This window comes from Rhagoletis zephyria, unplaced genomic scaffold (genome assembly GCF_001687245.7).
Source record: "Rhagoletis zephyria isolate East Lansing unplaced genomic scaffold, Rhagoletis_zephyria_1.1 Rzeph_scaffold_04388, whole genome shotgun sequence".
In the NCBI taxonomy this organism is placed as follows: Eukaryota; Metazoa; Arthropoda; class Insecta; order Diptera; family Tephritidae; genus Rhagoletis; species Rhagoletis zephyria.
This window is the reverse complement of record NW_016161471.1, coordinates 4611-27194: the sequence shown is the minus strand read 5'-3', so window position 1 is coordinate 27194 and position 22584 is coordinate 4611. Positions and strand designations below refer to the sequence as shown.

General features: G+C 36.9%; 3 protein-coding genes across 3 annotated transcripts; all 3 read right to left on the bottom strand.

Moving 5' to 3' along the window:
* Positions 1–1050: 1050 nt before the first annotated feature.
* On the bottom strand, positions 1051–3089 carry LOC108370671 (uncharacterized). The gene is made up of 2 exons (XM_017626052.1): positions 2669–3089; positions 1051–2603 (listed from the first exon to the last, which is right to left on the bottom strand). The coding sequence occupies exons 1-2, from the start codon at positions 2964–2966 to the stop codon at positions 1636–1638; spliced, it is 1266 nt and encodes a 421-aa protein (XP_017481541.1). The 5' UTR covers positions 2967–3089; the 3' UTR covers positions 1051–1635.
* Positions 3090–12366: 9277 nt separating this feature from the next.
* On the bottom strand, positions 12367–14347 carry Or82a (Odorant receptor 82a). Its single transcript, XM_017626048.1, has 6 exons — positions 14134–14347; positions 13866–14049; positions 12955–13300; positions 12748–12852; positions 12502–12654; positions 12367–12417 (listed from the first exon to the last, which is right to left on the bottom strand). Exons 1-6 carry the CDS (start codon positions 14345–14347, stop codon positions 12367–12369), a joined length of 1053 nt encoding a protein of 350 aa, XP_017481537.1.
* Positions 14348–20721: 6374 nt separating this feature from the next.
* LOC108370670 (uncharacterized) lies at positions 20722–21615 on the bottom strand. Its single transcript, XM_017626051.1, has 2 exons — positions 21601–21615; positions 20722–21513 (listed from the first exon to the last, which is right to left on the bottom strand). Exons 1-2 carry the CDS (start codon positions 21613–21615, stop codon positions 20722–20724), a joined length of 807 nt encoding a protein of 268 aa, XP_017481540.1.
* Between the last annotated feature and the right edge of the window lie 969 nt (positions 21616–22584).

Here is a 22584-nt window from a genome sequence, read left to right as displayed (position 1 = left end):
GTTTTTTCTTTAATATTACAAAAATTTACTGAATTTGAGAAGTTTTTCCTAAATTCAAGTTCATGCTAAAAATAGGGGCTCATTCATTTGAGGAAGTAAATTTACTCAGATATAAGTAATAATTTCCTCAATAAAGTAATAATTTCCTTAAATAATTTTAAATTTGGTCAGTGCTGTTAAAACAAAGTGAATTGCTTTACTGGCAATTCGGTGATGAAGACTACTGCTTCTGATTCTGAGATCGCAGGTTCGAACCCGTTTGGAGGTGGTTAGAGTACGGTAAGTCAATTATTTCAATTTAAATATAAATTACAAATTGTAAAATTAATTTCATATATGGAAAATCCAACTAGCACTTCAGAGCTTAGCTCTGTCGGCCATTGCCACTGTTTGAGCGCCACGAACAAATGACATACTTATTCCTTTCGCGGGGATGAAATGGCGCGTAGATTTTTCCTAAAAACTAAGGAATGTATATTCCTTAAACTGAGCCATTTCAAGGTAACATTTCCTTAGAATAATAAACTTTTTTCCTAACATCAAGGAAAGTTATTCCTGAGTGTATTTAAATCATCTGCTATTTTTGGTGATATCGTTTCTACCAAAAAATTTTGCCTTTTGATTGCCCTTTCTCTTTTCCTGTTCGATTCTAAACTAAAGGCAAAGGGTGAGAAAATTGTGTGTTCGTTTCTTAAAATGTCACACTCTTGCAAGGCAAAAAAGGCACATTCTCAACCATTATATGGTTGTTTAAAACGACAATATTATCTATTAAATGCATGAGCTAGACAAGGACAAGAAGGCAAAAACATGCCTTTTTACCAAGCTGAGTGTAACAGCAAACACATTTTGCACCGGGAGATGGCTATATTTTTTGGAAGAAACTAGATCACCATTAGCACTAGGTACGTTAAGACTTTTATCTCTTATATGTTATATGAAGCAAGAAGATCTATTGCAAGAGGTACTATTTGGCAGGATATAACATTCCACCATTTCTCTGCGTCTTATATATAATAGTGGTTTCCATATTTTTAACCTTTTTGCATTGGCAGGACAACTTTAGCCAAGTGTTTTATACCATCGGTAAATTTAAATCTGGCATTCACATTGCACTGTACAGTCAAATTCTAGGTAAATAGCTTACTAATGTGCCCTTGGAACTTTATCATTTTGAGGAAGGCTTATTGAATTCAGAACTAAATTCTAGAGGTTCTTGAATGCCGAGGGGTGATATTCAACAACAAATTTTTCACTTAATAATGCGCTCATATACATAAGACTTAGCCGGGTAAGAGCCAAGAAACCGGAGAATTCGGAAAGGAATTTTTACAGCGATCCGCCCTCTGCAGTCAAACGTAAAACTTTGAGTCTAGTTATTTCAGACGTAAAAAGGTGCCGCATTAAAAACTGGTTGTCCTTCGAAGGCGGTAAAAAATTGCAAGGTTCCTTTATCTCAAAACTATGCACCAGGGTTGCAGGAGTTGCTCGACTTTTATGGTAAAAGAAAACTTTAGTTCAGATTATAATTTTTTTGTATTAAAAACACTCGCACTTTGAAAATGTTGGTTAATTTGATTAAGTGTTTAAACATTGCTCTTTTTCTTACTTAAACTCAGCGTAAGCTCTCGCATATCACACATAACACGGCATTCGTGGCTCACGCGAGAATACGCAGTCGAAACTATCGGCGAAATCACGATTTTGCTTCATACCCAGGTAGAATATATTCTCAGCCAGTTCCTTGCCAAACTCACAAAAGTTCTGTGCATATAATATGAAGAAGACTTTCTTATTATCCAAATCATATGCGCCAAGTATTCTATTCTCACTATCGTAGACTTCATTATTTATGCTTGCTCGATCAGGCTTAGTCCAGTCGCTGTAATCCACCCAAGCATTTTGAAATGCCTTCAGATAGACAACAGCCAAGACGCGAGCCTCATCCAAGACGTGCACGTACGGCGGCAACTTGAGGCACTCAGCCAACTCGTGTACACGCTTCGGCTCACGATCGCGCTCGGTCGTGTTGTACAGTGTCATCCACAAGTGTACATTCAGTGTTGGGTAGTAGTAGGACATGGGCATGTTGCGACTCTGATAGAGATAAAGCGTCCAGTCCAGCATGGTGCGTTCAACGCCCAACTCGTAGGTGGAGTTGCGGCGGCGATGCAGCTCCAAATTGCGTACATTGTGCTTGTAACTTTCACGATAGACACGCAACGACTCGTACTCATGACTCAGCTCGTGTGGTCGAAAATAGATGTGTGGAAGTCGGAATTTCTCCCTCAGCGTGAGTAGGCGATGACGAATGGGATGATGCATGAAGTTGTGAGTTTGCGCTGCTTTGTAGAGAAAATTCTCGAGTAAATTTAGGAAGTTATGGTGTTCCACGGAGTTGGGGCTTATGTGATTTTTGCTTATTATATAGCCGAAGAGTGGTTTGAAGTACTCAAATGTCTCGCGATAGCAGTCTTCGATTGCTTTTTTAGAGTTGCAGGAAATAAAAAAGTCCATCATCTTTTGCTTAGCATCGAATTGCTCGGGATCTTGCTGCAGTTCGGTGAGCAGCTTCATTAGCTCGGCGAATTCGGGTAAGTGGCCTACAATGTAAACATATATATATGTACCTATGTATGTATGTATAAATATGTCATTCACATCTCACCCAAAACCGTGAAGAGTGGATTGTTGTAACTACAAACATAATCGTAGAAGCTCTCGCATGGCAATCTGTTGTGGTTGATGGATGCATGTAGACGTGTGGCAAGATTTTCAAGCTGCTTTTGACGCACTTTGCTAATATGTCTATAAGTATTATATTCGTACTCTTGTGCGCTCACTGGCAAGCATACAAAACTGAAAACTAGCGCGAGCAGCGATAAGAGGAGCATGAAATATTGCCGTCGACTATGCTGATGACGATGACGATGGCCACGATGCATGTCCATGCCAAGCGCAAACATTTCTATGAACCACAAAACTAACTAACTTTCTTGTCAATGTCACATAAATAGTTAATAAATATGTAGCTCACTCTTCGTCACAAGTCACTGAAAACTTTGCCGCTTCAAAACCACAATTCGTTGGTCAACACTTTGCGCAAAATCCGAATTGGATTTGTGTCAGAAACTTTAACAATTTTTAGTTGCAACGAACAACTTCGCCAGTTCAGTATATTTTATGTTCAAAGTGGTTATAGTTTTGAAGTGAAAATTTCACTATTTTGTTATTAGAAGGGCTAGTAATTTATAAACGTTGGCACTATGCAAACCAAGTTAGCGCGCCGATGACATGCTGCTGCGCTAATCTACAAGAGCAAACTAATCAAACGGCGAAAGATTCGCTTCCTCTACGTCGATCTGCTCCCATTGCTGATAAGCTTTTTAGTAGTTTATTATTGTTCGTGGTATATTTCAGTATTCATATTTATTATAAAACATGAAACAAGTAATAAATAGCACCAATACCATATTTTCTGATAAGCATCAAACAGCTTCGGAAATTTAATTTGATGCTGAAATCGGTTGAGAAATCACTGAACTCATTACCAGGGATGACCACGTAGTATAAAATATAATTGGAGAAGATTCTGGATTGGCGTCCAATAGAGTAAGCCAGTCGTTTTTCTTTTCTGCGCCAACTTAAGCCAAGTGAAGCCAATTTAAGGTGTTCGATTATTCGCCTTTTTTATAAAACCGGTTTCCAAGTTATTTGAAAAATGCCAATTTGAAAAAATTGGTTCCCCATTTTTATATGAAGAAAAACGCGGTTTTATTTTACATACTTATATTTTCTCTATATCAACACTTAGTGTTAGTCAGAAGTCATAAATTTTATTTTATTATTTATTTTTTTTTTTTTTTTACATACATACATACATTTATGTACATACATATTTTATTTTACTTTATTTTATTTTCTTTTGTTTTATTTAATTTTACATTATTTAATTTATTAATCCGGATCAACGTTGCCGTCTATCTATGCTTTAAGATGCCTCACCGACACCAACCACCTCTTTACATACCTACTCACGTCATTAAAAAAAATTCTACAATAAAAAAAAACTTCAGTCTTCAGATATAAAATTTATAAAAATGTTCTCTGTAGTTTCATTATCAATAAAATAAATATAAAGACTTTTCAGATTCGTTATATAAACAAATTAAAAATTCGGTTTATTCCATTACAAAAATCCGGCTTCCGGTATTCGAAAAATCCAGACGTCTAAAAATCATGTTGAAACCGGTTTGGAAAAACCGAGTCAATTACCATAAGCTAAATCCTCCTGCGCCTTTTCTTTCTATCGCACAGAGGGAAGTTCTTGCCACATTTTGTTTAAAAACGGCTGGAATAGTAAATTTTTACCGAATGGATTTTTTTTTTTGTTTTAAGAAGTTGTATTTTTATCAGCATATAGAGAAAGTCGAAAAATATTTGTCCGGTATAATAATTTGTTTTTTTTTTTTACAGCAGTCGCTATTGAGTCAGCCATTTTGAATTCCAAAACGACCTCAAAAACCTTTATTCTGGCTTTAAAATATGAAATTTGTCACCAAATACATATTACTTATAGTCTTAGGGTTAAAAAAATTTGTATTTCTCCTTATGCTGATAAAAATACAGCCCTAGACAACCTTTACTAAAATTCTTTCTATGAATTAAAAAAAAAAATATTATTCGATTTGTTAATGACTTCCAGCCATTTTTGCACAAAATTAGTCGAAAATTTCCAACCGTGCTGGGCTTCAATTAGAGGCTTTCAGACCTGCAGCGTTTGTGCCCATTCGCAGAGACATCACAAATCGAGCGGCGCCTCCTAATTTTAATTTGCTGCACTATATTGAAATCGTTGTAAACCTAATTGAGCTCTTGGCTCCAATATCTGTACTATTCGGCACTGCAAAAAGGCCCGTAAATTTCTCACATAATCTCACTCTCTCTCTCAAATACTCAAAAATCCACCTCACTGGAAGTTGTGATTGCTTCTATGCCACATTTGTACCATTGGGTGTTCTTGTTCGACAAGAGAGCACTCTACTTATAAAATTACCCACGATTGAGAGAATACAAAGGTTGCGCCGATCTCGGACCGCTATTCCTCTCTTAACGAATTTGACAGAATCGTTGTTTGCATGACGTCACACTGGTGCAACTTGTTTACGTTTTCCTTGCAACATTTTACTTACCAGGTTTTTAGCTGCATTTTATTTTCTACCATTTTTACAAACAAAGGCTAAAAATCTACCAATATTTTCCAGAAAGAACGAAAAGGTATTGAACGCAATATATATTAATTTTGTAATCCACCAAACCTAAAATAAATACGAAAATCTAACTCTGACTATAACCAATTTAAAAGTGAAATTGACCTGTACCAGCTGTTTATATAAATATTTTTCGTTTGCAATACGTGTTTTGTGTTTGATTGAAAAACGAAAGTTCACATCTAATTTTAGTCAAAAAATTTTAAATTTTTATAGGGCGTGAATCACGGTATCCGGGATCGAATCGATTTCGAATCAAAATTTCCTTTTGAGATTACGGCAATTGGTAACAAGCTCGCTTTTTAAATTTAAAATTAAATTCGTTCGATTCAAATAACAACAAATACATAACTTTTACATTAAGAACCACCGAGGCGAAAATCTAGCTGCTCTGTTAACATCATCTTATATGAATTCGTCTTGATTTATCGTATATGAGTAAACACTATCTAATACCAATCCTTATTATTATTAATTATGTTCTTCGTCATCAGATTGAAGAGGTCGCTCTGGCTGAAACCTCATTTCGTATCGAACGGCTCGGTGAGGTACTTCCAAACTAATATTTCCTAGCCGTATTAGTTTCGCAGCGGTAGCAAATTCAGACAACTTTTATGCCGCAACTTCTTTTCGTGCTGTTGAAAGCGACTTTGAAATCGGCAAATAATTTAAGTACGCCCTGGACATTTGCCATTAAGTCACCGATTTCTGCGTTCCCGTTGTAGGCTTATTTTTGTATCTTTAATTTAAATTAGTTTTTGTTTGACTAAGTTACACGTTTATGAACCGCGTTGTTTGTTCCGAGAGAGACATCCGCTAGCATACGCAGCTTATGGTGGCGCTTTTTTCGGTAACCCAAGACTGGACACGAGTTGGTTACCGCTTTGCGCCAACGGGGACATATTGGTCGGGATTGAGTAGATAAGTCGTGCACTTGTACAAAGTTAATATAAGTAAACAATTAATTTTTTAAAAACCACTTTAACCTTCCGTTTGGTTACAAATAACTTTAGTTAATAGCCAAGTCCATTACTTTGAGCGCAACGCTTTAGCTAAATAGTCTGTGGCAACTGTGTTCTCGTATATTTTCGCCAAATCCACACAAGTCTTCCCCATCTTATCCTTCGACTTAGGATCTGCACCATGTGTCAACAGCAGCTTCAAAACACAAACATCCGAGCCCATTACGACTACATATAAACGATGAAATGTAAATGCAAATTTGATGTAACAGCCTGACTTAATCGCTCCGAGCTTAAGCGAGACTCACCTGCACGTGACAGCAATGACCAGCCGCAAGCGTCTGTTGCGTTTACGTTGGCGCCATTCTCAAGCGCAAATCTGAGCAACTCCAATTGATTAGCGTCGATGGCAAAGTGACAAGCAGTCATGTCATTAATGTCAACTGCCTCAAGTTGCGCCTTGCGATTTAGCAGTATGCGTGCCACCGCCAAACGGCCATAATAGAATGCAAGCTGCGTGCGAGAAGGGAGAGGGAGTGGCGGACAAAGAGTAGAGTGATGGAAGAAATAGAGGTGTGCAAAATTAATTATGCCTTAAACGAGGTGAACTGATTATTGCAAATGCTGCAGTGTTACCAAAATCCTGCAAGGAAGCCAACACTTCAAAAACATGAACACAAATTAAGCACTGTTCAAATGTACTTGAGGCGCTTCAATGCGAAATTAGTGGATTTTCCTGCAGTGAAACTATTGTAATTCGCATACACGCACCTGCAGCGGTGTACGTGCATTAAGCGGATTGCCAATTTGCACGTTGCCGCCATGACTCAGCAGCACATCGATGACGCTGTTTTGACCGTCGATGATAGCATTCGCCAGCGGCAAATAGCCATTGGGCCCAGGGTGTTCCAATAGGCTGGGTCGGCGTCGTAAAATGCGCTTCACCAGAAACTGCTGACCTTTCTTAATAGCGCGGTGTAGACTTAGTGTGGTGGGCAGCGGCGACAATGTGGTGACCTGAAATTTTTGAAGTGCAAATTCTTTAGAGTTTTATAGATTTTCAAAGTTCAAAAAAAAGTATACCAAGAAATCTGGCGACATTTTGTAGTCTTCAAATAGACCACGCGCCTCACAGAAGCGTTGTGCTTTGATGCGCAGCCGATATGTGAAATTCTCAGCTAAATCACTGACGGTGGTTGGAGCGTATCCAACCCTGAAAAAAAAATGTATTTCATCTATTAAAGAAATTCCTTGTTTTCACAGTTTCATGCGTACCGAGCCACTTGTTCCCAGCCACGTCGGCGGTGAAATTTTTCGATTTTGTATACTTCAGCTTCGGGTGATGGTGTCCAGTCGATGCACACACTATTTTGTTTCTCTTCAACAATTCGTACATCAAAATCGGGGTCACGAGGAATAGTACTGTCATCACTTGCATCACATTCTTCCGCGGTAACTCCTTCTGTAGGATCATTGCAATAAGGCTCTTCTAGATTTGGCGCTTGGTTTGCACTTGCATGGTTTTCCATTCCGTTAGCAGTCACTTCCTTTTCTACCGCTCCTTTCTTTTTTTGCCTTTCTACATCTTCTTTTTGTTCTTCGTCCTCTCCAATAGATTCTGCCACTTCGTCCTCTTCTATTTTCCCAATTTCTTTCTCTTCAACCCTTCCGCTTTCTTCTTTTCCTTCTTCTTCTACTCGTCCGTCTTCATTTCCTGCTTTAAGGTTCCTGCTAAGCGGCTCTTCGGGACTTGGCGCCTGGTTTACACTTCCATGGTTTTCCGTTCTGTTAACCGCCTCTTCGCTGCCTTCTTCTCCTCCCACCGCTTCCTTTTCTTGCTCTTCTACTGCTTCTTTTTGTTCTTCATCCTCTCCAATTGAAACTTCCATTTCCTCCTTTTCCATTTCTCTCTCTCCTATTTTATAAATTTCTTTTTCGTCAACCCTTTCATTTTCTTGTTTTTCTTTCTCCTCAAACTTTTTGTTCTTTTCTTTTACTGCTTCTTCTTTTCCTTCTTTAGGCTCTTCCATAATAGGCCCCTGGCTTATGCTATCACGGCTTTTCATTCTATTAGCAGCCTCTTTGTTTCCTTCTTCGCCTTCTACTCCATCGTTATCTACTTCTTTCTTTTGCTCGTCATCTTTTCCCACTGATTCTTGTGTTTTACCATCATCTTTTTCTTCTTTCTCAATTTCCTTTTCCTCTTCTTTTACTTTTTCTCCCTCTTCTTTTATGTCTTCCCCTTCTTTAGAGTTTCCGCTGAGCCACTTTTCAAGATTATCTATTATATCAGCGTCCTCTTCGTTTCCTTCTTTACATTCGCCTTCAGCTCCTTCTTTTTCATTTATTTCTACTTCGTTTCGATCTTCTTCTTTCAGTAATTCTTTGACTTTCCGACATTCATTTTCTTCTCCGTTTTCTTTCTCTCCTTCGCCTTCCTTGTCTTCTTCTTTTTGTTTCTCTTGTTCTTCCTCTTCTCCCGACTCATTTTCAACTTCTTCTTCTTTTTTTATTAATTCTGGTTTTATTTTTTGCCCACCATTTTCTTGTTTTATATGTTCCTCTACTCCTGCGGCTTTATCTGGTTTTCCTACATTTTCATCTGCTCCTTCTTTTATTTCTTCGGAATGTATTTCTTCTTCTTCCTTATATTCTTCTTCTTCCTGTTTATCTTCTTCTTCCTTTTCTTTTTTATTTCCCTTATTTTCTTCCTGTTCTCCCTCTTCTCCCGCTGCTTCTTCTTTTTCTTCCTTTAATACTTCAGTTTGGGTTTCTTCTTCCACGCTTTCTTCTTCCTCTCTTTTTTCTTCTTCTTCTGCTTCTTCTTCTTTTTCTTTCACTCCTTTTACTTCTGTTTCTTCTTCTTCATTCTCTTGTTGTTCTTCTTCTTCTGATCTCTTTTCAATTATTATTCCTTCTTCTTTTTCTGCTTCTTCTTCTTCTTCTTTCGTCACATTTTCCTCCTTATCAACCCCATGCAGTTCGTCTCTTGTACTTAGGCTGCTTTCATCAACAATTTCATTCAATGTTTTACTATTATCTGCCACAACAGACTCTGATTCCAGGCTACAACTTATTTCGCTTCCTCTGGCGATTTTTCTTGCTTCAGTTTCCATGCTAAATTTAAATTTTATTGATGTAAGTTTTTCATAATTTTATTAAGCACTCAGGCGTCCCTTTTCCTAATCCTCAGTGCACTGACAAGTTTTTTTTAGTTTGTTCTATGAGTACTTATTATATTTCATATGTATGTGTTCACAATCTTCTGACGCTACTGTTAAATCGATATTACATTCAAAATATTTGGTCGTTATGACGTTGTCGTCGCAGGTGCGGCTTAATTTTTGTGCTGTATGCATTTACACAATGCAACCAATTTAGCGACAAGGCTGTAAGATAGTAAATGGCTTAAAGAATTCACACTGCTTTTCACACTTTCAGCACTTTATTCAGCTATAAGTTTTAAGTATAAGTATTTATAATAATGACGAAATTACTTGGTATAGAGTCCTACCATAAGGATAGACTAAGCAATCTTTCAGACGTTCAATTGAAAGTAGCCAAATTACGTACATATATATATCTTATATATAAATAGGCAAACATGTTTTCTTTACACCCGTTCTACGGCTAAGCTATACTTCTAAGGTGTAAAAAATTATATATCATTAGAAAGGTATTTTGATGCTGATGCGCAGAGAGTTACTCAAATTTCAAAACAGTTTGAAATAAAGATCAAAAATCAATTTGAAAGTGACACTAATCCAAATACCATACATGTACATGGTTGGGCGGAAATGCCTCCTAAATGTATGCTTTAATATTGATTTTGAATTAAGCACAAATTGCAAAGCAGCAGTTTAGGAATAATATTTGTATAGATTATGGTTCATACAAAAAAGTAGGTAAAGTTAAGTATGTAGAAAAATAAAGGCATAAAGGCAAAGAATATAGTATAATATAAAGGTAAAGAAACCTAAAGATATAGACAAAGAGGAAGGCAAATTTAAATACTTAATATAATTGGAATGTTGGGGGTGAATATGTAAATTAAGAAACGCATGAAGATAAAGATCAGGAAAGATGAAAACGAAAATATAAAGATAAATATATGTATATATATAATATAGAGATAAACAAAAGGGCTATAGAGGTCAAAATAGAGAAAGAGAAAGTGATAGAGATATAGGGAAATACAACTGAAGGATGAGATATGTTATGTTATTAACAATAACTTATTGTATGTAATGAAATGGTATGTTATGTTATGTATGTTATGTTATGTTACGGCATGTTATGTTATCCTATGCTATGTTATTCAATGCTTTGTTATTCTATGCTATGTTGTGATATGGTATACTATGTTGTACTATTTTATGTTGTTATCTTATCCTAGTCTCTGTTATTTTATACTATGTTATGTTATGTATGTTATGTTATGTTACGGCATGTTATGTTATCGTACGGTATGCTATGCTATGCTATGTTATGTTATGGTATGTTATGTTATGTTACATTATGTTATGTTATGCACAATATCGTCGCAGCAAATTTGTAGCCTTTTTTATACCCGAGCGCACTTGTGCACAAGGGTATATTAATTTTGTTCACATAACGGTTGTTTGTAACAGCCAAAACGAATCGAGATAGATATAGACAAATGTATACATAAATGATCAGGATGAAAAAAGAAATCGATTAAGCCATGTCTGTCTGTCCGTCCGTCTGTCCGTCTGTCCGTCTGTCCGTCTGTCCGTGTACACGATAACTCGAGCAAAAATTGAGATATCTCAACGAAATTTGGTATGTAGGTTTCCCTTAATCCAAGGTAGGTTGGTATTGAAAATGGGCGAAATCGGACTTTAACCACGCCCACTTCCCATATAACGGTAATTTCCAGAAATACGAAAACTGCGATATTTTAGTAACTACTGAAGATAATTCACTCAAAATTGATATTTACAATAATTTTTAGACGAAAAATAAGAATATTATAAATTTTTGGAAAATGGGCGTAGCCACGCCCACTTATGGTTACATGTGTATATCTTGGTAACCGCTGCACCAATTTCTTCCAAACTTGGCACAGTTGTTGGCCTTGGTACAGCATAAAAAACCGCCGAAACTTTTTAAAATCGGACAATAACCACGCCCACATCCCATATAACGGTAATTTAGAGAAATACAAAATCTTCGATAAATCATTAAATATTGAAGCTAATTTATTCAAAATTGATGCTTGCAACAATTCTTTACCAAGAAATACGTTTATGGTAAAATTTTGGAAAATGGGCGTGGCACCGCCCACTTATGATCACATATAAGTATATCGGTAACCGTTCTACCAATTTGTACCAAACTCGGTATGGTTATTGTACTTGCCACGTGTAAGCAAAACGTTGAAAATTATTGAAATCGGACTAAAATAACGGCCGATTCTCATATAACGGTAAATTTAAGAAATGCTTGAAACTTCAATATTTCGAAATTGAAGGACGCTAATTTACTCAAAATTGATACACCTCGGCTTACCATCTAGCGGAAGGTTTCGGAAGGGTGAAAAAACATATATTTAATACTTGCGCCGGGTATTTAATGTTCGGCTCCGCCCGAACTTAGACTTTCTTACTTGTTTAAAGTTACGATGCTTTAATTTTAATAATTTAAGGTACTTCCAAATTTTAAAACTTAACGGTGAAAATCTTCCTTTTGCCAAATGAAAAAAAAAATATTACATTGAGAAACTAAAATTCCATTTTTACAATTTTTATTGCCAAACTTGCAGTTTTTATAGGCACGCTTTTAAATGTGTAATATGACTTTTAAATTAAGGCGAGCAAGTTAACATGTTATATGAATGTGCATGGTGCTGCGGAGCGTATACATTACATACGCAACTACGGGTACATCATGTTCAAGATATAAATTAATAATTTTTAACTTTATTTTTACATTCTTTCTAAATAGCGCGAAATTACATTAGTGTAATTATAATATCTTTGTAGTAGATATTCTTCAAAAACTAATTCGCAAAAGAAAAAATCTAAATTGCCTAACATAAATAGCCTTATAAAGTATACATTGTAGCGTTTTTCGTTTAGTGCTGAACATTTCAACTGCTTCCAATTTTCGCGCTACTCAATGGACTGTATGAAAGTGATGTAAGACATGGCGGCCTTCAAAATCTGCAGATAAAATATTTATTATCCACTAACTGCACCACAAAATTACGTGCATAAGCCACATAAATATTTCTAACTACAACTTACGCTCATAAAATTGGCCAGCGATGCCTCGTAGAAGCCCGCCCTAATGATGATCTCACGCTGCGAACGAAGCAAAATGAGCCGCAGGACATGACGATGGCGAGGCGGTAAATTATACCACTGCGACATTTGGACAGCCGTACCGACGGCCGAGCTCTGCAAACGATGGCGAACAAGCATAATAAATTCCGGAATTTAATATTGGCGCAATGAATAGATTCTCAAATATATTAAAAGGAAAATTTGTACCTCAATTTTCAGAAACTCAGCGCCGTAACAGTAAATCAGCAACTGCATCAAAATTGAGCTTAGAAAAGTACAATAAACGACCATTTCCATGAAAACGCCCATGTGCTGCAAATAGAAAAGGAGGAAGGAAATAGAATAAAAAAGGAGCGCAAAAAGAAAGAAGTTACATAGAAGCGAATTGGCATTAAAACCATATGACAAACGCACCGTTACCAGCTGATAAATGATGACACAAACTTCCAGCGAGGTCATCAGAAATTGTCCGAAAATTATTGGCTTGAATATGCGTTGTACGCTTTTGGCCAGCGACAGCAGTCGCACATGGTACTGAACATAGGCGCGAAGTTCCTGCTGTAGAAGCGCATCAGATTTGTCGAATGTATTTGTCTCTATGAAATGTTGCAAAGCTTGAAAATGGCCGCGCATATTTGTGGTGAAGGAAACAAACAGACCGTCCACAGATGTTGCATGAATCACCACTACAATGGTGATAAGAATCGTATAGGCGTAGGCGAGTTGATAGCCTGGCGTCGATTCGAAATCAAAGCGAAATCTGAGAAAAATAGAAGAATGGTATTAATTGTACGAGTAATTGGCGCGTAGATGCGGGGAGAATTAAATGGAGTTAGGGACCAAATGGTCATAACCGTCAGGCGATTATGCAATCAGGTCAAAAGAAGTAAACGATTTTTTATGTATTTTAAGATATTTTCGTACTCTCTTAAAATCATATCTGGCATTTCCCCGAGGGCGGTTGGGTTGGTACGATAATCGTACTATGCTGTGCCGTGCTATGTCGACACATCTCATGGGCATCGATTCGTGTATGAGGACTCTCGTTCTCCAAATGCTAAGAAGCGGGTGGATTACGGTGAGATTTTAGTCAGCAGATCTATTCATAAGTATCTAATAAATTCCGCTATAATCCTGTGACCGAATCAAAAATCGGCTGCATTTCAGAAGTCTATCAGCGGTTTTGTAATTCGGGTTTTTTTCAAAATTTAGAGCTACGCATCCCCCAAATCTGAACGATATGTCTAAATTGTATAAGTGTCTACGTCTAACAATAGTTTCAAAAATTCAATCCCATCTTTCTTTATATATGTATACATATGTACCTCATTGGCATCGGTAGCTCCAGCAATACCGATTTACCCTGCAACTTGTCCCAAATCATGCCGACCAGCGGATTGATTGTGAAATACACACCCGTGCATGAGACACTATAAAAGTACAGTTTGACAAATCGTTTTGCGCCGACATTGGCCGCCACTAACAATCGCTTGGCGTCCGCTTCGTGCACTGCAGAAAAGTCAAAAGTAAAATTCATGTATGTAACTCTAATTACAGCTGCGTCTACTTGTGCTACACCAACTAAATACTCACATTCATCGTACATCATCTCAAACTCCAACATAAGCTGATTAAATTCATGCTTGTAGGCCAGAAAAGTTGAGGTCTTAATGACCGTCAGCACATTGGTGAAGAGGATGCTGAGACAAGCCGTCGCCAGCGGTAAATCGTCGATGTGATAGATAATGTAATCCATCATTGGCCATTGTGCCGATATCATAAAGAGCAACAACAATGCATGCTTCATTATTTGACATTGGCGAGTGCAAAGCGAGTGTCTTGATTTTTGCTCTGCTCTGGGCGGCAAGTCGTTGTTGTCGCTGATGTCTTGGTGGCCCATTAGGCGCAGACAATTGCGTTGTATCCTAAATAAATCTTCAGGCATTGCTGTTTATGAGACGCGTAACGGCACTAAAAGAGGGGAATCACCTATGGCCACTTTAGACAGTTTGTGCCTGTGTCGCTAGAGTTTTGTTTGTGTTAACTGCAAGTACTTTTACTTTCTATTATTTATTTGTTTGCTATGCGCGAATACGTTTTGTTACCATCGCACGTACTGTGGACAAATTTTGAATTGAATGTTGCTAAATACAGACAATTATCGAATAATTAATTGTCACATTTGATGTGATAATTACTTGTTTTGTTTGCTACAGAACGACGGCGTAAACAAATCGAATTTCAAATTAAAAATTGCAATATTTAGTTGCTGAGCGCAGGACACTGTTAGAACGGTGCTGGAATGAGTGAAATTGATTGGATTTTAAATTGTTTTGATTGGTTGTCGACAGTTTAATTTGTGGGCTCCACTGTTAATTGCCTCAAGCGTAATTATTTATCGTGGAAAATAGCTACATAACTAAATAGTGGGGATAATGACTCTTTGTTATGGAAAATTGTTAATAATCGTAAACAGAAAGGGATAATTTCTTCGGCTTTACAGAAAATTTAACGTAATCGAAATAGTAAAGCAATTTTCCTGAGATGTGCCAATGTCATATGAAGTACATACATAGATTACTAAAAGAAATACAGATCTACACTAATTGCAATCAACATTGGTACGTATGAATATATTTACATACATACGCTGTGATTAGGCTATAAATATTGCGCCATCTGTTACACAAAATCCGAAATACTGACACACACATTCTTTGTGTCTCCTTCGCTCACTTTCATCGCATGCACGTGTTTGCAAAATGATGACTAAGTGATTTTGTATGGAAACTCATTTATGCCCATATATTTGAATCAAATAAACATACTTGGAAGATATCAACCAATACTTCCCATATACCAAACGAAGGGAAAACACCTGAATTTTTGATTTAAAACAAAAAAAAATAAAAATAAAACATATTCGAGCGGTTTTTGAGAATTTTGGTAATAAACAAATGCAAATTTTTCCAAAAAAAAATGTTTGCCNTATACCAAACGAAGGGAAAACACCTGAATTTTTGATTTAAAACAAAAAAATATAAAAATAAAACATATTCGAGCGGTTTTTGAGAATTTTGGTAATAAACAAATGCAAATTTTTCCAAAAAAAAATGTTTGCTCTAAGATCACTGATGTTTGTTGAACTTATATAAAATTTGTACACAATAATATTTTTATTACTCCAAAGAACCTAAGTCAAAGTCATACCTGCAAATCATAAGTTGCTAGAGCGCCATAAAGGCTCAAAAAATACAAAAAAATAAGCCAATATTTTCCATTGTTTCTTAGACAGACATCGAATCGATTGCCTAGAGAAATGTATCCGTCGATAGGTCTGGAATTTTATCTTTGAAACGCCATACTTTTCTTTGAAATCGCTTCTCTAGTTCTCGTGCAATAAACGTTTTCGTGAAGCTCTAAAAATTACAACTACAACATTTGAGCATAGCGTCCATATCGAATCGTAAGACGTTTTCTACGTCAAAAAACCTGTATGCGAAAGACGGGCTGCCATTTCGGTATAACTAACTAAACTTACCTAAATAAAATTTGTGGTTGTGCTTTTCCAACAAACGGTTGATATATTTATATGTATCTACTATGGATATAAATTGTACGCGCAATTTACATTGTAAATATGTAATAGCAATATATCCTCCAAAATTGGCAATCATTGGCACTTCATGATACCATTAAGCGGAAATAATTATAGCTAATTAAGAAAGTTATTTAATTAAATAGGCCGTTGGCAAAACCAGTTGGTAAAAATTAATGAACTTTAGAAAGTCATAGTTTCAACTGTTTTCTCATGCCCACACTGAGGGAAATAATGCATAGTAAAAATTAATACTTTATTTTTGATAATCATTTAAAATTGTTCGTATTTAAAAATAATATTTTCATACCAAAATTTAGCACGCACGTTTTTGAATGTCCACATCTGAGTATATATATATTAGTGTACATACCCAGTACGGTATAGTTAGCTCAACGGATTACCTCAGAAAAATTTATTTATTTCTACTTATGTAGCAACGAACTTCAAATTGTTGTATAATTACCTAGCAGCCTAATTGGGCTAAACCAAATGCTTACACTTTTGAAACATATCTTTGCGAATAATTCAATATTGGTAGAAAAATCATCTAACTGTGGGCAATTAACTACTTCAACATGAAAAGACATCTGCAAAAGAAGCATTCTGAATTTGAAGTGCCTTAAGCCACATGCATTTTAAAGTAGTTGAAATTAAATTCAGAGACGGATAACTGTCTGATGCCTAGGATATCGCCATGTCAAAGCCAATAGTTCGTTCGAAGGAAGAAAGTCAGATATTCAACTATGTAGTTGTGGTGTTTCTTTCCGTACCGGGTACGGATGGCCTAGGCATCAGTCAATTATCTGACTCTACATTTGATTTCAACTACTTTAAAGTTAATTTGGCTTAAAATTAAATGTTCCGCCTAATGAGATTTGAACCTGGACACTCTTGGTCGCAACTACTTATAGCATGCAACTTTGCTCACTCAGCTACAGGCACAACATGTAAGTGCGCTTTCAAATGTTCAGTTTGAATTGTGTGCAAGCAGCATGTTGATTGTCCGACTTTCCATTTGATTTCAACTATTTTAAAATTAATTTGGCTTAAATCAATGCAAAGTCAGTATGTTTCTTTTGCAGAGTTAGATGATTTTTCAACTAATATTGAACTATTTGCAAAGATATCTATCAAAAGTGTAAGCATCTGTTTTTTCTCAATGAGGCTACCAGATTTATCTATGCCGTACCGGATATGGTAAAATCAACTACGTTTCTGATTGATTTTNACTAATATTGAACTATTTGCAAAGATATCTATCAAAAGTGTAAGCATCTGGTTTTTCTCAATGAGGCTACCAGATTTATCTATGCCGTACCGGATATGGTAAAATCAACTACGTTTCTGATTGATTTTAATATTTTTTCCCTTCAGTGTACACTCATAAATATAATACGTTTTTCTTCAAACGCGTACACGCGTAAACTTTATATGTACATACATACTCTTATATGTACATATTTATATTAGGGTATACCAAACAACTTAGTGAAATTCGATACATGTAACCTGTAACTTTGATTTGCGTTTGACCTCAATAACGTATGTATGTATATGCATATAATATGTTATTGGTGTAGGATGACGACGATGGGGGAAAGAATTGAAATGTGCATGTGGGTTTTTGCATTGTGAAAATTACTCTCTCACGATATGTTATAGTAAATTCACGGAGACCTGTCCTGTCTTTTCGTCTATTGTCCTGGAAATTGATTTATTTTATACGGGACGCCAAATGTTCTGTATTTCTTGATTCTTTTTTCTTGGACTAATGGAGTAAATTTATTTGTGTATTTGCATTTGGAGCTTTTCGGCCGGTGTTTGAAAATAAAAACGAAGTTTATTTTTTCTCCTCCGTCTTTCGATGCGTTTCCGCGTCATCTTCAGGGAAGCTGTTTATCAATTTGCAAAAACAAAAAATATTACTAGTATTTCTTTTAATCTCCTGAATTTGTCCAGTATTGGTTGTTCGGTATTTTGAAGCCTTTAGCAGCTCATAAAAATTAAATGCCCAATAACCAGTTTTAAGTGATGTTGGTATATATAATAAAAATAATAATAATAATAATAATAATAATAATAATAATAAAAATAATAATAATANAATTGAAATGTGCATGTGGGTTTTTGCATTGTGAAAATTACTCTCTCACGATATGTTATAGTAAATTCACGGAGACCTGTCCTGTCTTTTCGTCTATTGTCCTGGAAATTGATTTATTTTATACGGGACGCCAAATGTTCTGTATTTCTTGATTCTTTTTTCTTGGACTAATGGAGTAAATTTATTTGTGTATTTGCATTTGGAGCTTTTCGGCCGGTGTTTGAAAATAAAAACGAAGTTTATTTTTTCTCCTCCGCCTTTCGATGGGTTTCCGCGTCATCTTCAGGGAAGCTGTTTATCAATTTGCAAAAACGAAAAATATTACTAGTATTTCTTTTAATCTCCTGAATTTGTCCAGTATTGGTTGTTCGGTATTTTGAAGCCTTTAGCAGCTCATAAAAATTAAATGCCCAATAACCAGTTTTAAGTGATGTTGGTATATATAATAAAAATAATAATAATAATAATAATAATAATAATAATAATAAAAATAATAATAATAATTATAAAAATAATAATAATAATAATAGATTGGCGCTTACACATGTCAGTGTTTGGCCGAGCTTCTCCTCCAATTTGTGGCGTGCGCTTTGATGTTGTCACACAAAGCGGAGGGACCTGCAGTTTTACGCCGACTCCGAGCGGCGATTGTATTTTTATGAGAAGCTGTTTTTCATGGCAGGAATACACTCGGAGGTTTGCAATTGCCTGCCGAAGGGCGACCGCTGTTAAGAAAAAACCTTTTTTCTACATTTTTTTGCGATGTTGCTTTGCCCGGGGGGTTGAACCCAGGGTATAAAATAATTTAAAAACATCTACTACATTCATAAATTAGCTTCAGTGAGATTTTGAACAAACTATTTTCTATAATATTAAGGTAACTTTAAATGACGATATGATTTTTTGGTGCTATTTAACATTTCACCAGATAATTTGTTCCCCTTTTTATATGAAACACCATTTACAATTGAAAATATTCTTTCTTACTCAGCGCTTGAATTGGTTAACGTAGAAATTTTTCGAAATTGTGCTCATACTTTTTAATAATTATATATCATTTCTTTAGAACGATTAACTACGTCGAAATGTCGAAAGTTCTTGAATTTCGATCAATTNAACTCTACTAAAATATACAGCTAAATTAAATTATCTTAAATATCTTTAATTTTTTTTACGCTTGGCAACTCTGTAAAAATATGTATACTTTGATAAAAATTGTAAAAAAAATATATTTTATTGAATACAGCATCCACAACTATTTCATCAAAACATTTTAATTTCAAACCGGGTGGCAGCTCTGCTGAAATATACATATGTCTCTATTAAAATGTCCTTCACATTTGAACCGTTTACCGGGTCATTACCAGTATACTCAGATTGTAAAATACTCGGATACCCGGGAACTAGAACATTAGATGAGAACCTTCTAGAGTTGCCATGAGTGCGAAGAGGCGCCCTACAGTGCACAGCAAGATTACTTTTGGATTTCGGACTCACTGTGCTCCGGCAGTGTTTGAAAGCTGTGAGGAAGGGAAGCAGAGCAAGCATAAGCAAATATTTTGAACGCCCTTTCAAAACCACTTATGCAAACCTCTACTACTTACCTACCTACCCAGTGTCCCAATTTTTAGTTGTCTTGCAATAGAGACTTCAGCGTCTATGTTAACCACAATAAGATGTGAAAAGCACAAAACAACTAGTCTTTTTTTTTACTGTAACCCACTTGTAATCGCTATTGTATGCTCCAAGCAAGTATTTTGCTTAGTTGTCGAAGAAATTATAATCCCCTATTGGTACCGGCTGACCTCAGCACACATTTTGTTGCGCTGCAAAATAATAAATTAATTTTAAGCTGTCATTATTGCTTTTCGTAACAAATAATTAATTTTTTTCTTCACTTAGCTGTGAAAGAAAAAAGTGAAAAGGGAAAAAGCTGAGCACATATGGTGCATTGTTAACATGGGTGTTTTTTTTTCTTGTTTGTTGCTCATATAACTGACCGCGGATGATTGACGTGCGCGTTGCATGCGAAGACAAATAAAAAACAGCTAAGGAAAACGGTAGTGAAGGGGAGAGAGCATCCAACAACAACAGCTCAAATAAAGCTAACCAACTGAGTGTTGAGTTGGAGGCGGTCAAAGCTGCCGCTCGAGGCTAATGTGTGCTGTGGTAATACTGTGTGAAACACACAGATGGCTAAAACTATTATTTGTTGCGCGATTGGGTCACTACTTACTGGTGCGCAACGCAACGGGAGTGATTTGCAAGAAATTTTTAGTTTTAATATTTACAAAAATTTCTTTATTTCTTAGCTTCGCAATGACAAACAAAAAGTCTTCACAACGCAAAGCGTAATAAAAGAAAATCAAATTTAACAATTCCTTACGTAGTATAGAGTACAAACGCAAAGCTAATGACAACTACGAACATAACAAAAACAGTGCTAACTAATCAACAAAACAACAACTATCTCAGCTTATTTGAAATTGGGTGGCAAGTAAGCATTGCTAGCGCCATGTCCGCCGATGATACCGCCGCCAATACCAGCACCGAAACCAACGCCAGCACCTGCGCCAGCGCTTGCACCAGCTCCAGCAGCATCGCCGCCGCCCAAAGACCCAATAACAGAGCTGACTGGAGCGACTCCCTCGTCGGTGACCTGGCTGCTGCCGCCGAGCGCATCGTATTGCGCTTGGATTTCCTGTTGGGCATGTTGGGCTTCCTCGGCGGTCTTGTACTTGATGAAGAAAACTTCGGGCTTGGTGGTGACTGAGGGCTGTTCCAGCACTTGGGCATCGATTTCGGTGCCGTCGGTCTTCTTGTTGAGCACATAGATGACAGTCTTCTCCTCGTTGGTGGCGGGCGTGATCTTGATCGAAGCCTTCTTGTGCGAGCGGTGTGGCGATTTGATGAACACAACATTGTAGTTCTTGCGTGGTGCACCGATGGTGATGTGTTTCTCCTGGTATTGTTCATCGTTTTCTTCGGGCGCAGTGTGGATGAAGAAACGTTTCGAAATGATGGCTTGTTGTTGTTGCGCCACAGCGCCACCACCGTGACTGAAGAAACCGGCACCGCCACCGCCACCAGCAGCTACATTTCCGCCTTGGAAGAAAGCACCGCCTGCGCCGGAAGACTGGCCAAACTGTGTATAAGAACCCTGTCCCTGAGAGATGAGACCAGCAGCGCCGGAGCTACCACCAGCGGAACCTTGGTTATAGTTGTAGCCTTGCGGCGCGGCGACGGCCACGGCGGACAAGCACAAAACCTGCGGGCGTAAAAAGAGAATTATTAAAATTATTGCTTGACGAAATGAGATGAGCTCCTTTAAGTAATCGTCTGAATAAATGCTTACAATGAATCCACGCATTTCGTTGCTTAGGGTTTTCTTGGGGATAGTTGTGGTTGTTGTGACTGAAGTTGTTTGATTTGCTTGAAGCTTTGCTTTGAACTGATGAACTGTGGCGCAGTGCACTTCTTTTATAGCTAAGAAACAATATCGTCATGTTGCTGATGAACATGACAAGAGTACATCATCATTACGGCATTTCACCGTGTTCAACATGAAGTCACCGCCCGCCATGCCACCAACCGCAAACGAATCCACAGCATCCGCAACAAATATGCTGAATGGTTGCACTTCTACGCTTTCCGTTTCGATGATAGATTTCTTGTAGCTACTCGTATTATTGTTGTTGCCGTTTTGCTTAGTAAACTCCCTGTAGCTGTGGCAGCGGGTGTTTTTTGGCCAAATTTCGGCGCTCTGCTTGCACCAATCTGTTCCGAAGCGTTCGTCGCAGATCAGCCGATTTTAGGTTAATTACTCAGCTTGTTGCTTTTACCACTTATTCGTCATGTAGGGTCAGGTATGTATGTACATATGTACATGTACATATATACATATGTATGCATGTATGTAAATTATTAGGTATATATTTAAATACATTCATACATATTTTCGGTACTCTAACACTTTGCAACTACATACATACTTACTTGGTTAGACGCTCATTTTGCTCATTTAACTAACTACCGAATCGAAGGCATTTTAAATTAAAAACTAATTCTAAGCATTTCCAAAGACCTATGGCCAGTTTAGGAGAGCCAATCAATGTACAGGGGAAATAAAATAATAATTTACGTGAATATTTGGAAAGTAGAGGTGGAAAATGATCGGCGATACCATCGGTATGGTAGTGATGAATTGGTAGCTCTCATATCGCCAAAAAACGAGAAATGAAAAACTACGTCTGGATTTAAGCGATTTGTTAAAAAAAAGTAAATCTATTGGCAATACAGGCAAACTGTGGGAGCACCTGTGGCGCTGCTCATTATTTCT

Excerpts from the sequence above, each read along its gene's own strand:
- LOC108370671 (XM_017626052.1), bottom strand. The coding sequence starts at position 2,966 with ATGTTTGCGCTTGGCATGGACATGCATCGTGGCCATCGTCATCGTCAT. Across the intron at positions 2,604-2,668 it reads TCCACTCTTCACGGTTTTGG|GCCACTTACCCGAATTCGCC; the intron begins GTGAGATGTGAA and ends TTTACATTGTAG.
- Or82a (XM_017626048.1), bottom strand. The coding sequence starts at position 14,347 with ATGAAGCATGCATTGTTGTTGCTCTTTATGATATCGGCACAATGGCCA. Across the intron at positions 12,853-12,954 it reads TCATTTATCAGCTGGTAACG|CACATGGGCGTTTTCATGGA; the intron begins GTGCGTTTGTCA and ends TTCTATTTGCAG. Across the intron at positions 12,418-12,501 it reads CGCTGGCCAATTTTATGAGC|ATTTTGAAGGCCGCCATGTC; the intron begins GTAAGTTGTAGT and ends TTTTATCTGCAG.